A 17,290-nucleotide genomic window follows, 5' to 3' on the forward strand; every position below is an offset into this window, starting at 1 on the left:
TGCAGACGGCCATGTGACTGATGTGGCTCCACATCACTGTCCTGGGCCGTCGTAGGCCCACAGATGGCAGCATCTCTCTCCTGCACATACCCTCAAATTAAAGCTTGGGTTTTGGTGGAAACTATTGTATCATAATGCAATATGGACCATCGTTTTTATGACTAGTAACTAAACGTCTCAATTTTTAGACTAGCTGAAACACAATACTCTTTGTGGCTTTCCTATTTTGAAGTATTTAGAAAATTCCCCTTTTCTAAAATTCCCTGGAATCACCCATAAGTTTTAAACAGATCTGGATCTCTGGGTTTTCAGTGGTTTCCCTTAGCCTAGTGGTTTCCAAGTTTGGCTGCTCATCGGAAGGCCCTAGGGAATTATTTTAGAAAGCCTGTTTCCAGGGCCTCCCCGAGATCTACCCTAGAATCCGCCAGAGTGAGGCCCAGAGATCTGTATTTGATAAAGCTCTCCAAGTACTGGATGATCACCCAGGTGCGGGAACCACTGTCACAGTGTTTCCTAAATGAATTGTTCTTCCACCTTCCATAGCTCTCCCTCTGTACACAATGATGACGTTTGTCTTTTTCTTCCAGGGTAAATGTTTTCTCGGCTTCAACTGCCTTTATACATGTTCTTGTAAGCTACCTCAAGGACTCTGGTAATGAAAGTGGTGGTAAACTATCAAATACATACAGAGTATTCTTTTCAGTATTTTTCTAAAGTGGAAATACATTTTCGCAATAACATTGTTATAATACTGTTTTATGATGGTAAGAAATGAGTCAAATTTACAAAACTCTTGAGCATATGCAATCATTTTACAATTTGTGACAAAATCCAATTCTACATACTTCCTGAAAATTAGATACTATATATATATATTTTTATTTATAATCCATTTCACAATGTAGGTTAGATCAATTTAATTCAACAAATTTTTATTGAGTCTAATCTTAGGCACATAGGATATAGAGTGAAGTCCTAGGTTCTACCCTTCCTCAAAGAATTCATAATATACTAAGGAAGTCAGACATATAAAAAAATAGTGTGGAAAAGGTTCAGTATAAGGTGCTGAAGGAACACATTTGAGAAGGTTTGACTCTCTCAGGGTGGGCAGATATGATAAAGAAATATTTCTTAGAGGAAGTGAGGCCTAGGTTGGGTTTTGAAGGGTAAGTTGAAGTTTTCCAACCTATCAGTGGGGAACCTGGGGGAGAGGAGGGCATCCATGGGAGGGGTGCAAAAGTATGTAAGTGGTGTGTTCAGGCTACAGTGAGTATTTAAGGATTGTTGCTATAGGAGATTAGCACCTCCTACTGGTGAGGAATGGAAAGAAATGAGGTTACCAAGCTAGACTTCGAGCCTTGAAAAGATTTTTGGATTTGAATGCAATGTTAGAGAGTTTTGACTTTAACCTTTAGTTGACCGGGAATTGATGCAGGTTTTTAAGTTAGAGAAATGTGATCAGATGGGCACTTGGGTAAGGAAACCTGGCAATACCCTTTAGGCTGGATTCGGGTGGGTTTGGATGGGGATTAGACTAGAGGCAAAGAGCCCTGTGTAGAGGCCGCTGGAGCTGCTGTGCTAAGGAAGTGATAGTGGGAATGGCAGGAGAGGGCAAGTCAGGCAGAATGCTCAGTATATTCAATAGCCCACTGAATGCAGGAGAGAATTGAGGGTGTCATGTCACCCAGGTGGGAGACTTGGGAGCCTAGGTAGATGGTGAGACCACCAAGCAAGACTGAAAACTAGACTTGAGGAAAAAGACTGAGCTCATTTTTAGACATGTATGTTTAACATTTTTGTAGACTATCAGTAAGGTTGATAACATCCATACACAAAGAATGCAATGCCAAGAGTTAGGTAACAAACATACGTGGTTTTTTTAGTGAACTAACACTTAGTTAACACATAACCACCCAGTAAGTCATTTAGCTATATTTTATTCTGAACTCAATCACATAGCAACCACACCTTTGTCTCTGTTCTAAAAACTAAATGCTCCTTTTAATTTAGCTTTGAAGCCATAGCTTTGTTTTTCCCTGAGAAGGGATAGGTGTTCTAAAAATCTGGCCCTGAATTTACATCTGAAATATTTCATACACGGTCACAACTCCATTTCCTGTTTTCAATAGGGTGACAAATCCACGTGATCCAAAATAGCAGACAGTTTAAAAAACAATTCCAAATTTCCTCGGGATATACTTTTAAGTCTTTTCAGGCTGTAAAGTTTACTTCCTGTTTAGGTTTTACAAAGACAATTATAAATTATGAAATTAGTTGACTTACCCCAGAGGTGTTCTCTACTCTGAAAGAGAGAAAAGAACCATGGGATGTTTGGGTGTGTTGGAAATGAATCTAGTACTCAAGATTGGGTTAACAGCAGAGGAGACCATCATGAAAAGATGATTGTGTACCCCTCGCCTCGCTGGGAAGGGACCCTTCTAGGTCCTGACCCTTCTGGGTGCTGCTTTCTGCAGGCCTGGCTTCTGTTGCAGGCTGCCATCTCTTGCAGCCATAGGCTTTTAATCCAAATTGTCTCGCTCTTGCAGCCCTGACGGCTACCACCTGCACATGTCGTGTTCCTTCTGGTTATATTTAACTTCGACAGTATCTTCCATCTCCAATCATCACTAAATGGTTCTAGCTTTTTTTAAAAATCACTGTCAAAGTATATTTATTAAACTTCTTGATCTCCAGATAAAAGACTTAATTCTATTATAAAGCATTTATCATGTCATCGTCTTCCATTCATGCTCTTAAAAAGTATCATTAGGTATTGGAAACTCTAAGAAGGATTCTCTAGGCGACTGAGTTGAACTCTGGTGGGTGTTGTGTCCTGCCTGGACACCTTTTCCAGCTGACACACTCATCCCCCAGCTCTGTATTGAATTGTGAGTTGTATTTTTTTTTTTGAGAGACAGTGTGAATGAACGGGGGGTGGGGTCACAGAGGAGAGAAAATCTCAAGCTGACCCCCCTTAGTGCGGAGCCTGATGCAGGGCTTATTCTCATGACCCTGAGATCACGACCTGAGGCAAAATCAAGAGTCGGACGCTCAACCGACGAAGCCACCCAAGTGGCCCTTAATATTTTTATTTTTAAATGAATTAAAGACATTTGAAAGTTTCTCAGTTTTAATTTCTAACATAGTAAGCATTGACAGATATAACCCATATAAATGAGAGCTTTTTGAGGGCCTCAAAAACAAGTGCCGAGGTGCAGAGCGAAACCAGTTTGAAGACCCGTCGTCTGTAAAGGAGTTGTAGGGCACCTATTACAGAGTCAGTTATAGAAGCCCTTTCTGTCTCAGAACTGTCTGAGCATGCGTGCGTGGGAATGAACTCAGGTGATGCAGCGCTGCTGTTCTGAGGCTTTAGCTAAGGTTAATGACCATATCACTAACTCACACACAGCTCCCTCATGTTTCCTCTCACAGAGGGGATCCAGATAACGTGTGCAGTAGTGAAATCTGTCAGCAAGGCGATGAGAAATTGAAATTTTCTTAAAGCCTGAGAGGATTAACAATAAACTACCACAAAACCCACTGCCTTGAAAATAGAGACCAATGTGACTTCTCAACTAAGATGACCCTGATTTTTATTTTGAACCAGTACTTCCACACAAGAAACACTATGTTAATCACTGCCACCAGAGCATGCCCCTCTTCCGCCAACAAAAATTTGGGGCTATATTATTAAAGATGTCTACCTAAGAGGCAGAAGGAGGCCTTCACACAATTTATCTTTCTGTGACTTTCCATTTCTCTTTTTATGTTGTACTCCTTTCCTCCTCTTGCAAACCCCACGACTCCTCCAAAAAAGTCTTTGGTCTTTATTCTTTTTTTTTTTTTAAAGTACAACAAATAACACAAAAGCGAACAAAGGAGACAATATAGAGAGAACCACTTGCAACCATTATACCAAATAAAAAGTGACTCAAAATCTTCAACCCAAGATGAGTTTTTAATTGATATTAGTTCTTCTGTTAGGATGAGCTGACAGCTATTAAAACTCTAACATTTGACAATAAACGTCCATAGGAGAGTTATTCTTCAGGAATTAGAAATTGGTATTAGTTCAGCAGTGTCCAGGTAAGTGAGGACACCTCTAAGAACTAGTATACTTGTATTCATCCCAAACACTTACCGGCAGGCACCCACTGACGTGCTAGTTCCTGAGGGTATGAACAGGAGATGTTTCCTGCCTTTGAGGCTCACAACTGGCCAGAGGATGCCACTGTCACAGATGATTATAATATGTTAAGTGCCATAAGGGTTGATAAGAGTAGGGTGGGGAGCCATGACAGACAAGTAGGATTTAGCTGCAATGCTGGAGTTGGTGAGGTCATGTCAGGCAGAAGGCCCTGTGTGAGCCAGCAAAGTGCTCGGTGTCCCCTTGCCTCAGGAGTGGTGTGGTGATGCAGAGAGCAGTGTGTCTGTGCCCACATCCTCATGCACGCAGAGGACGGGGCTGAGCCGGAGGTGAGGCTAGGGAGGCAGGCTCACGTGTGGAAGAGCCACAGGCTAAACTGGACCTGTGTTGAAAATTATCCAGAGAGACTCATTTCTTAAGTACCCAGAGGACCTCATTCAGCATCTCATCTATATGACAATTGTACAAGGACCTCCAAGAACCTCAATGCGGCAAGGTTCAAGTGTCAGATTTAAAAATAATGCTCTTGCAGTTTCACCTATTGAGAATTTATACCACTGAATGGGCCATTCAATGAAGAGAAAAAGCTTATTAAAAAATACAGTATTAAACTTAAAATTACTTGAAGTCTAAAACACATTTATGTTACAATATGCCTACAGAGTAATATAGGACCAAAACGTAATCTACAAAAATCATAATACATAATCAGATACTAGCTTCTGAAAGTTAGTCCTCGAGATACAAATCCTAGTTAGTGAAGGGCAAGAGAGTTTTAGAAATAAGGATATGCTTGTAGCTGAGAAATACTTCTATTTGAGGTTGGACTACTTTTTGAGTCATGGTCACAATTGAGTTACAGGCATAAAGTCAGCCCGTTTTCTAGATTTGTGTGTCTGAGTTTATGGGCAGGCAAGTGTGTGTGTACACTATAATCTATCTTATTATTCTTCAACTTTCATGGAGAATTCTCACAAAACTATTATAGGAGTTGCATAATTTAAAAGAAAGTTCCTTTTCTTTTTTGAAAAAAAAAAGAAATTTCAGTTTATCTGACAGCAACCAGAGTCCCAAGTTTAATGACAGCTAAAGTGTTTTTTCCCCTTATTTTTAATTTATTGTAAAATAATCAGAACTATGTTGGCATGAACAGCATTTCTCACTGTGAATGTTTTTCAAATTTTCAATATTTTGTATATGCTGTGTGTCATTTGAAACAGACATTTTCTCTAAAAAATAATCAAGAAGAGAAAGATTATGTTTGCATTTCTTTGTTCAAGGTGTTTATTGCATCTCAGAGGGCGTACATGCACTGGGTTTTTAAACTGAAATAGAAAGAAATGCCATTTTGAAATTGGTTTTAGGTAACTTTTCCCCATTACAGTGTATGTTATCCCCACAGTAAATTCAGATACAACCACTTTTAAATGGTACCATACATCTATTAAATAATTTGAAAAATAGGCAAACACCTTTCCAACCCAATATGCTTTTACAAAGAGCTGCCAAGCTACTAGCAACACTGATCAACAGTGACCTCATTTATGCATCAAAATCTTAAGCCAAGCCATCAGCACATACAGTATGACAACAAATTAAAAATTAAAGAATACAGTATGTACAGTAAAGGATACAAGTCTCTGAATTAGTTTAAATTCTAATCACAATGGTACAACAAAACCTACTTTGAGCTCAATTGAGGCATGGAAGAACACTAGTCTACAGAACACACAAAGAAATACTAAATTAACAGATGTACATAAAACCCACAATAAAATAAAAATATTTGCAGTAATCTTTAAGTTACACATATACCTTGGGGTGTCTTCATAATCATTTGAGTAGCACATCTCTAATTGCATTTTCACGGATGGGATAGAAACGGACCCTTTACTTTTCAGTGCATTTAATCAAGAATGAATAAATAGGTCAATTTAGATGCAAAACCTGTCAAATATAATCAAAATATACATTTTAATATAGCAGTGATTAAATATGGAATTCTTTCCATATGATTTTTTCATTCTTGATAAGGTAGCTTCAAGGAGAAATATTTATTATGGATGTTAACCCTTATACTTTTTTTAAAACAAAATTTCTTAACATATACAGTGCCACAAAAATAAACATTTCTCACAACAGTTGAAGTTCCTGTGATTGGAAAAATGTACTCCACACCGAAAAAGTTTTGTATATTTAAGAGTGTTTTCCTTACTATTTGATATTATCACACCATGTTTGTAACAGAGATACAGAGAAAAAGAGAATTTATGGGGAGAGTTTAGGTTTGTCCAAAAGTCATATATACATCAAAGCCCTCAAAAACACAGACACATCTTTCCAACTGGCTCACCACACAACAGCTGCATCATCCGTCCATGGGCGAGGTCCAGAAAAGCACTAAAGGCATCAGAAACATCCATTCATTGTTTTTACATCGTACAACACACAAAGAACCCAAATACACTACAATTTTGAGATAGGGATAACAGCTAAGGTAGTACACATTCCTAATGTTCACTTTCACAGCTGTGCTACACATTTTGGAAGAGAAGTTACGAGTAAGCATTGGGTTCGGTACTGGTGGCTCACTTTGAAACTCTGAGCATCAATTTTATTTGAAGTCTCCAAACTCATTATTTTTTTTCCTATTCAGTCACAAAAATCGCAGCTGTAAAGATAAAAAGCACTTGAATTAGAAAACAACATGACACACTCCTCAAACATATTACCTCCCTTGCATTTTCACCTCACAGTTACTATGAAAAATCTTCACGCAAAAGGTTTCTTTATAACAAATTCACATTTATACACTCTTCACGATTCTCTGCTTCAAGTTTCAGCCGGGAAGAAATTTTTAGGAAAACTTTTAATGTAAAGTTTCATTTTAGATAAAAATTGTAGCAGCAAAATTTTGAAATGTGGATACTTACTAGAAATCTCAGTAGTGAGACATTTACTATTATATAAGAACAGTTCGCCTTTTAAAAAGGGCGGGGGGGGGGAAGGAATGACAGCAATTTTCATTATTTTTGGCTTTTTTTTTTTTTTTTCAGTTATGGTGTTCAGTGAGTCACTCAACAGTTGAACAAGTAACAGAAGAGAGGAGGAGGGAGATAATCTATGGTGACAGTGCCTTTTTGGGAACGTCACTCCCCCTTCCTCTATCCCCAGGAACACCAGTCCCTGCTTCCCCAGTCATCCCTGCCAGGGAATCTGCCTGGGGTGAAGGCTTAGCCACGTGGGGAACTCTTTTTCATAAATTAGTCTGTGTCTGATTCCTTTTGACTGTGAACCTCTGAGGGCTATGTCGAGCATCTCTGCTTCAGGTGCTTCTCAGAGCTCCTGGCACACCAGGAGAGCATATTTACTGAGTGAGAGGTGGATGAAGGGTTGCTCCCTGCAGTATCCTTAGTCAGCCCTGAACCTTTAGTAGCTAAGAAGTGCTCATTGTCTCACTTATGCCTACACCAACCCAGTCCGACCCAACACGGAATAGAAAAGTCAGGCACAAGGAGCAATTACTTGACTGAGATATCAAAGCCTCAAAATGATAAACTCATTAACCTTGTATAAGAAAAAACAAATCATAAAGTAATTGAATCCACAAAAATCTTAGTATGCAGTAGAGAAAGTTTAAAAATATATTTATGTATAGGATGTACGAAGCATAATAAAAATTACATTGGACAGTGGTCCCAAAACTTTGACACTCGTACTCTTCCCTCCAGTGTGTGACCTTGAGCAAACCACTCAATGCCAAGGATCAGTTCCTTTAGCTGCGAAATGGAGACAAAGAGTATCTGGCTAGTTTACGTCACAGGGTTTGATTTCCCACTGAGACGACTAAAGGAGTTCATGACTAGGAAGTGGGGATGAAAAGTACTGTGTAATGGAAAAGCAGCATTATTATTGTTTATCCCCTTTCTGCAAGTACTTGAGAATCTACCCACTGTGTTAGGTGCTGGGGTTAGCAGTAAACTTTTTTCCTTTATCAGTTTCCTTCCGTAAGTCCATTATTAGTCATGTCATAAATCATGTTAGAAATTTAAAACTAGAATGTTAGAAATTTAAAATTCTGCTTAAGTGCAGAAGCTGCAAAGGGTAACAATCTAAGCTTTATTTGATGAGGCCAAGTAAGGATAAACAAAAAAATACAATTTTGTAGCCAAGTATATTCTTAGATGGTTTCTAAATGCAATGTAATAGATGTTAGCTTTCTATAAATTCCTGTCATCAGGTAATAAAGTGGTAATTTTCTAATTTACCAAGTAGCCTGGGCAACTTTTTGCTTTATCAGTAAAATCTTTGTGCTTCTCAGGGCAACTTGGAGGCTTTTCTCTCTCTTAGTTTTGTAAATTAATCAAGGTTTTAAAAAACTTATTGATCATTCATTGACAGCTTTAATACTGATTTAAAAAGTAAAAACACTCAAGTTGTTGTTTTTATTTCTTACATGTGTTCAAAGAACAGAAATACAAATATCATATCTGAGATAGCTAAGCATTACAAGGTCATTATAAGCCCACAGGAAAAGCTCAATATTAGATACCTTAAATTGTTTACAAGAAATCCTTGATGTTAAGATCCGCTAATGGGTCCTTTGCTGGAGGTTTCTTGGGACTCTGAGTGGCAGGTGTAGGGCTTGGAGAAAGCTAGTGGGGAAAAGCCAGCCCAAGACAGCAGAAACAGAAATCAAACAGAGAGACAGGTAAGCATTAGGCAGAGCACATACCACAGAAAACAAACATGCAGAAGATCAGATGGCTAAAGGTTTACAAAATCTACTTCATTCTACTTAGCCACAGTGTTGTTTAATTTTGGTTTCATAAAGTACACTTCAAATGATCTTTGGCTTTCTTGAAATTCTCTGACATCAGATTTAGCCAAAGTAATATTTGAGAATTCTGGTACAACCATATGGATATGAGTTAGGGAAGATGTAGAAAACTAGTCACATTCAGATATTATGAATATAGAATACAATAACACAACAATCAATTGCTCTACACAAAAGCATTTTTACTTTGAGTTATTAGTACCACTAAACTAATAAAGGAATTTTAATGACTTTTCCTTATAGTGAGAGTGAGTTTGAGGGAAAAACTGAAAGCAAATAATTTGCAGAAAGTCATTTAAGAAATTACTTTAAATTATTAACTAAATATAGAATTTCACATGAAGTATTTTAAACGAAAACCAGTCAAGTTTGGGGGCACTGTTTGTTTCAGATGGAAAAGAGTTTCCCAGGTGTGAATGTCATAAAATTACAATATTGCCAGTCCAGCTTGTAGAGAAGACTAATTACTAAATGCTATAGGAAAGAACCATATTGCACTTGCTAGCAAAAGCAACAAAGAATTAACTTACCTTGTTTCTGTTTAATTAATACCTAAATTATTTTACTGTGTGACAGACATAGCGGAAGCAGGCTTTTGCAGGAGTGTTAGGCTATGAAGCCTTGAAAAAGGTCATGTGATCTGTATAGAGTAATAATTGACATGGATTCTTTGAGTCTAATTCTTCTCCTATGCTTGTGCCTGGTAGAAATCTCAAAAATCTGGGATTATGGGGGTAGAGATGTATGTTTTTATTGGTTCAGTAAATAGAGCTCCAGAAATAAAGATTTTTAGATTTGTTCCTATGTCCAGAAACTATTGACTGACTGCATTACCTATCAATCAGATTTCCATTTTTTAAAACAGGAATCATTCTTCATAGAAAGATCAGAAAAAATAAATGCAAGGGTTGAAGTTATTTGGAAGGTAAGAAACTCAAGAGTTGAGGGGCGCCTGGGTGGCTCAGTCTGTTAAGCATCTGCCTTCAGCTCAGGTCATGATCTCAGGGTCCTGGGATGAAGCCCTGCATTGGGCTCCCTGCTCTGCGGGAAGCCTGCTTCTCCCTCTCCCTCTGCCTGCCGCTCCCCCTGCTCGTGCTCTTCCGCTCTCTTTCTCCCTCTCTTTCTGACAAATAAATAAATAAAATCTTAAAAAGAAAAGAGAAATGTAAGAGTTGATTCGTTAATAATTTGGTGAGATGACATCATGAAGGATGATACCAACCAATTGAGATATAGTAGAATAGTCCAGTAATTAGTAATGGAAAACAGTATTTTGTTTTCTGAACTTATAAAATCATATTTATTTTACTATTTAGTATAATCACCTCTGCTGCTTCTCTGATACAGGAAATAAGACAGTTGTTTTTTGTTTTGTTTTGTTTTGTTTTTAGAGAGGGAGGGAGGGTCAGAGAGAGAGGGAGAGAGAGAATCTTAAGTAGGCTCCACACCCAATGCAGAGTCTGACCTGACACGGGGCTTGATCTCATAACCCTGAGATCAGGACCTGAGCCCAAATGAAGAGTCGGATACTTAACTGACTGAGCCACCCAGGCACCCCTACAATCTAAAACTTTTATAAATATGGCATACCATTTCCTAAATCAGTATGAATTCAATTAAATGATTAAAACACTACTTTCATCATATTATCTATTTTTCATTCTTTGAATTAAGTAAACTGATGCTATGTAACACTGGTATCATGCAAGAAAACAGCTACTTTAATAAAATTGTGTTAATTTATTTCTAAAGCTTTTAGCACATAAGATACAATAAAATTTTTAAAACCTTAATATTATTCTTCCAAGTTAATAAAAATAGAAATGTCCTGCCTTTTTTCAAAAAGGTGTTAAATAATCATAGATGTATTCAACCATCAAGGAGACATTCATAATAAATGAGATCCTTCTTAGAATTTAAATATATCTAGATTAAATTTAACCCCGACTATTACCCCCTAAACCTTCCTCACTCCCCTCAGAAACAATATGAGGCAGAGTTCATTAGACTCAGAGCAGACTAGAAAATTACTCATGAAGCCAGTGCTCTGAGGATAGCCTTGAAGGCTAGGGTTTCTCACATTCTAAATTTATCTCTTTGAACACCCACCATTCTCTCTTCTGGTCACTGTGGCTTTTGAAGGGTTAAAGAAGCTGAAAGTGAAATTTGGGAAGAGGCAGACAATAGATTTTGGAGATGATTAAAGGAAGCAAAAGGGATTAAAGTATACTCAGAGAGTTCAAAGTAGGAATCCTATGGATAACAATATAAACATCCATTTGGTGAGTTAAAAATATCACAGAAGTGGGGCTCCTGGGTGGCTCAGTTGGTTGAGCATCTGACTCTTGATTTCAGCACAGGTCATAATCTCGGGGTTGGGAGATGAGTCCTGTGCAGCAGGTGGTCTATTTGAGATTCTTTCCCTCTGCCCCTCTCCCTGCTCCCTCCTCTCAAAATAAAAAAATAAATCTTTAAAAAAATATTATTGAAGTGAAACCATTTACTGATACCATTGTAATATATTTGAGCTTTTTGTTTTGGTTTGCTGGGCACGGTGCTAGTAAAGTCATAAAGTGATGTTCTGACTCCACCCGAGTCAGTTTCTCATGGTAAAAACCTCTTTGGTTCTACCTATACCTCCACCTTGGCCAGGCAATTTACAAAAGGAATCAAGAACTGGTTACTCATCAACATGACTATCACTATTGGCAGCAAAACATTTCAACAAAGTGTATGTGTTTTACCATTTTGGTAGTAAGAAATTTGACCTCATCTAAAGAGAGGTTTGTCCTCTGTCCTGGATCCTGGTAGGCAACCTCTAAACCCTCAGAATTTCCTGAGTAATAGGAATGTCTTTGTTATTCAGGGTGGGTTCTTGGAACCACACCTGATAGTTTATGCTAACAAGAGGACTGAGGGTGGGGACTAGCCAACCAGAAAGACCAACAATGTGATGATGAGAGCGTCAGGTCCTGGGGCCACATGATCTCAGCCTGACTTTGAGTGAAGCTGGGGGGTTGGAGATTGAGTTCAACCACATGGGCAATAATTCAATCGATCATTCCTACATAAGGAAACTTCAATAAAAACTCTGCACACTGAAGTGCAGGTGAGCTTCCTGGGTTGGCAACACTGCACGTATATTGCTACACACTGATGTCAGGTTGAGTAACACATCCTCGAGGACAAAGAAGCATCATGCTTGGAACCCTCCCAGTTCCAGACTTCACTCACATCTCTTCTTTTGGCTAGATCTAATTTGTATCTTTTCACTATAATAAAAATGCAATAAATTTCATGCTTTCCTGAGTTCTGTAAGTTGTTCTAAGATATTGAGAACCTTCAAATCTGTAGGCAGCTGGTCTGAAGTGAAGGGGTAGCCCTTGGGACTCCCAAACCTGTGGCTGGTGTCTGAGGTGCACATAGTCTTGTAGGGACTGCTCCCTTAGACTCTGCAGTTTGGCAAACCCATTGCTGTTAGCTTCACAATTCTTGGGCACAACTGACAACCTGGAGGAGGGTGTCCCTAATCTTGAGTTTAGCTAGTTCTGGGACACATGATAAAACTATGGATCAGAAGTACTCATTTTTCTGAAATAAATGTGCAGATACTTTAAATGTCTAGTTGTCCTCCGGAACTATTCTGAATTAAGTAGGAGAGGAATGGAGGGACTTAGGAGAGTGAGTTACTTCTATCATTTTCCTCCAAACCTCACACTATTGCTGATCTGTCTCCCATGTTCCCCCTTTACTTTTTTTTTTTTTAAAGATTTTATTTATTTATTCATGAGAGAGAGCGAGAGAGAGATAGGCAGAGGGAGAAGCAGGCTCCCTCTGCTGAGCGGGGAGCCCGATGTGGACTCGATCCCAGGACTTTGGGATCATGACCTGAGCTGAAGGCAGAAGCTTAACCATCTGAGCCACCCAGGCGCCCTCCCCCTTTACTTCTGAAGAAACAGATATGAGGATTATCTTAGGTAAAAACATTTTTAAACAGTTTGCCACATGGCAGTTTTATACTTACAATGTCATTATTTTAAGGACATTAAAAATACTGACCTGTGTGCCAGGTACAGCCGCAGCTCCAAAGGGTGGCCTCATCATGGGCTGTGCAAACATGACGGGCTGCTGAGGCATCATGGGCATGCCCGTCCCAGCAGGAGGCTGAAAAGGAAGAGCAGTTCACAGCATGAGTGGAATCCACTAGGGGAATGCCTGACACTTAAGTGTTCAATGTTCCTGAAAATGTGTGAGGAAAGCAGGTCTGTGAGAAAGTATAACTTGTAATTTTGAGTGATGGGTGCTGTGAGGCTGACAGATGGCAGAGAATCACCAAGGGATAGTAGAAGCCTGGCTGGCTACATGGCATCCTTCTCCCAACCAGGCTTTGCTGGTGATTATTTGTCTTCTGTGAGCATAATTCTGAAGAGATAAAACCTTGTTTATTTATGGACCCTGGCCCTAAAATTTGCTAGTGATAAAAGTGATAAGTGGAAAGTCTGAGTACAGTAATTAAGAGTTTGATTTTGATGATTGAGCTAAGAATGTGTTTGGTAGATATTACTCCCAAAATGACAAAACTATATGCTACAGAAATTATTTTGATGACAGAATTTAAGTATTTTATAGCTGACTTTATCATGTCATGTGTAGACTTCTTAATGTCTAACACAGATAACTTAATTTTTTAAGTTATACATTACTGCATTGGGGGACGAATTATATTCTGTAGCTGTATTTGTCAATCTGGGATTTGGCAAAGGCCTCAGAAATGTCAATTACAATGTCTAGCACAGGTGGCCACTCACCATTCCAAACCCTGCTCCAGGCTGTCCAACAGATGGGGCCCCGGCAACAGGAGGAACCGAACTGGCTGGAGGTACAGCTCCTTGCTACCAAAAAAACCCACAACACACACATACACACACACACACACAACACCACCACCAACAAACAAAAAGAACCGACATAATTTGGTTTTAAAATAACAGAATATAATTTTAAAATGTATGCCCCTTTAAATACGTGTTGGCTATGTAAAGAAAAATATTTGTTTTAAATTTTAAAAAATGGCTCTAGCACCATGCCAGTGATATGAACAAGGTTACTAACTTGATGTTCATGGTCATGGTGCTATTTGGGCTCCCCAGCTTGCAGCCTGACAACATTGGGCTTCCTCTCTACCTCCTTATAAGCTTCTCCTCTACCCTCACTGTAAATGAGTCAAATTTCTCTTTTCCTATCATTATATCCTCCTACAGGTACTGGGGTAGACATCTAAAGAATGTGTCTTCATTTACATATCAATGCTTGGTTTCTATCTGCCCCCATTTTTATTGTGTTTTAAGAGTGCGGGAGGGGCAGAGGGAGAGGGAGAGAGAGAATCTTAAGCAGGCTCCATGCCCAGCACTGTGGGGCTCGATCTCACAACCCTGAGATCATGACCTGAGCTGAAATCAAGAGTCGGACACTTAACCAACTGAGCCACCCAGGCGCCCCTTGTCCCCTCCCCCATTTTTAGATTCTCCTTTTCTGTGTTAGACTTCTCTCTTTTTGACTGCTATACATTTGCACAAGAGCCAAAATTAATTCCAAGTTTTAGGAAGCATTTAGAAGACTACACATAACAAAGCACAAATATCCCATTTCAGGTACAGGTTTGACAGTTTTCAGTCATACAACAGGTCCCCTAATATTTCCCTTATGTTTAAAACTAACCCTACTGCAATCCCTTAAACTTAACCATTAAAGCAAAATCCTAATGAAAAAAGAAAATACTATAGTGATGTCAGCAAAAATGGTGAAGTAAGGAACTCTGAAACTCTCCCTAATCCATAAAATCAGTGGAAAAACAGTCAAAAGCTATTAGAACCAACTATTTTAGAACTCTGGAAACCAACAAAGCTTGCAGCAACCAAGAAAGTACTTACTCAAGAAAATCAGCTGATCTTCGCAAGAATAGTGAGCTTTGTGGCATCTTAACTTACCCTAGTGTCATCTACTGTTCTCCAGCTCAGCTGTAGTCTTGAAAATAACAGCTTATATTCTTAGTAATAGTACCAGAGGGAGCAGAATATATTGAATTCTTTATTTTGTCTCATCTGGATGGCTCCCTGGAAAGACTGGCTCAAAAGGCTTGCCTTTGTCTCACCAAACTGGGAAAGCACTTAGTGCTAAAGTTGTTACCTGAAGCCACCTGTGGAAAACGTTTACAGGCAAATGTCTCAGTTGTTGCTGTCTGAAGCAATGGATAACAGGGCAAATAGTAGACTAAACAAAAAGCTTGTAGGAAAGTCTGGAGAAGGAGATGTTTGGGGGATTAAGAGTTTAAAAAGCTCAGACATACTCCTGGGAATTCAGAAGTTCATGCACATGCCCACGGTTGTGTGCATGCTCAGGAAAGACATGAGAAGGCCTCTAGCTGACCCTAAGGCTTTGAGCAAGCAGTATGTGATTGTGATCGCTAAGGCAGAGTGGCAAACTGCCTGGTTGACTCTGAAGACATGCCTCAACACAACTCGAAGCCCCTCTACAAAGACTGGGAGATATTCTGGTTCAAGGAATTTCAGGAGTAGTTATCTAATCATTAGCTGACCACTTAGCTAAAGGAGCAGAGATCTTAATGGTCACACATAATAAAGAACAGAGACTACAGAATTAGTTCAGAATGGTCACTCAACAAAAACACAAACAACAACTACAAAAAAGTGACCACAACAAACCTGTGGAGAAGAAGTAGAATCTGATCTCTAGAGTTGCCACATTATAATATTCAAAATGTCTAGGTTTCAACAAAAATATTCTGAGGCATACGAAGAAACAAGAACATATAGCCCATATGCAGGAGAAAGATCTCAAATCAATAACCTAAACTTCTACATTGAGGTACTAGAAAAAAGGAAACTAAACCCAAGGTAAGCAGAAGAAGGAAATAATAAATATGGGAGTAGAGACAAACAACAAAAACTGATTGAAGAAGTCATAAAAAATCTAAATAGACGTAAAGAAAAAGACTGTATCAGTAATCAAAAAACTTCCATCAGTAATCAAAAAAGCCCTAAACCATATGATAATTTCAATAGCTGTAGAAAAAGCATTTGATAAAATACAGTATCTGTTGATAAAAACTCTCAACTAAGTAAGTTTAGAGGGAATATACATAATATACATACATACATACATATATAGAATATATACATACATGCATATATATAATATATACAGTAAAGGCCATATATGAAAAACCTACAGCTAACATCATACTAAATGGTGAAAAACTGAAGGCTTTTTCTCTAAGATCAGGAGCAAGACAAGGATGTCCACTCTCATCACTTTTATTCAACATAGTACTGAACATCCTAGCTGCAGCAACCAGACAAGAAAAAGAAATAAAAGGTGTTCAGATTGGTAAGAGAGAAGCAAAACGTTTAGCATTTGCAGAAAATATGATACTATATAGAGAAAACCCTAAAGACCCCACAAAAACACCATTAGAACTGATAAATGAATTCAGTAACGTCACAGCATACAAACTCAATATACAGAGATCTGCTGCATTTCTCTAAACTAATAATGAAGTAGCAGAAAGAGAAATTAAGAAAACAGTTGCACCAGAGAGAAGAAAATACCTGGGAATAAATTTAATCAAGGAAGTGAAAGATCTATTCTCTGAAAACAATAAGGCATTGATGAAAGAAATTGAAGATGATATAAACACATGGAAAGATAAACCTTGCTCATGGATTGGAAGGATTAATATTATTAAAATGTCCATAATACTCAAAGCCATCTACAGATTCAATGCAATTCTTATAAAAAACTAATAGTATTTTTCACATAACTAGAACAAATAATACTAAAATTTGTATGGAACTACAAAAGACATCAAATAGGCAAAGCAATCTTGAGAAATAAGAACAAGACTGGAGGTACCATAATTCCAGATTTCAAGATACACTACAAAGCTAGAGTAATCAAAACAGTAGGGCACTGACACAAAAACAGATACAGAGATACACAGATCAATGGAACGGAACAGAGAGCCCAGAAATAAACCAGAAATTAATCTATGACAAAGGAGGCAAGAATATACAATGGGGAAAAGACAGTGTTTTCAATAAATGGTGTTGTGAAAACTGGACAGCTACATGCAAAAGAATGAAACTGGACCACTGTCCTATATCATTCACAAAAATAAACTCAAGTGGATTAAAGACCTAAATGTGAGACCTGAGACCATAAAACTCCTAAAAGAAAGCATAAGCAGCAATCTCTTGGATATTGGCCTTAGGAACATATTTATG

General features: G+C 38.4%; 1 protein-coding gene across 1 annotated transcript in view; it reads right to left on the reverse strand.

The window, feature by feature from the left end:
• Window positions 1-5,402: 5,402 nt before the first annotated feature.
• SNAP91 (synaptosome associated protein 91) overlaps window positions 5,403-17,290 on the reverse strand; it is a 140,794-nt gene continuing 128,906 nt past the window's right edge. Inside the window, exons 26-29 of the mRNA XM_081828599.1 lie at window positions 13,796-13,879; window positions 13,047-13,151; window positions 8,700-8,802; window positions 5,403-6,818 (exon numbers count right to left, since the gene is read on the reverse strand). Of these exons, the coding sequence (XP_081684725.1) occupies window positions 8,710-8,802; window positions 13,047-13,151; window positions 13,796-13,879 (282 nt within the window). The 3' untranslated portion in view covers window positions 5,403-6,818; window positions 8,700-8,709. The remainder of the gene's footprint in view (window positions 6,819-8,699; window positions 8,803-13,046; window positions 13,152-13,795; window positions 13,880-17,290) is intronic.

This window comes from Leptonychotes weddellii, chromosome 8, assembly GCF_054177405.1.
Source record: "Leptonychotes weddellii isolate Sample4059 chromosome 8, ASM5417740v2, whole genome shotgun sequence".
NCBI classification, from domain to species: Eukaryota; Metazoa; Chordata; class Mammalia; order Carnivora; family Phocidae; genus Leptonychotes; species Leptonychotes weddellii.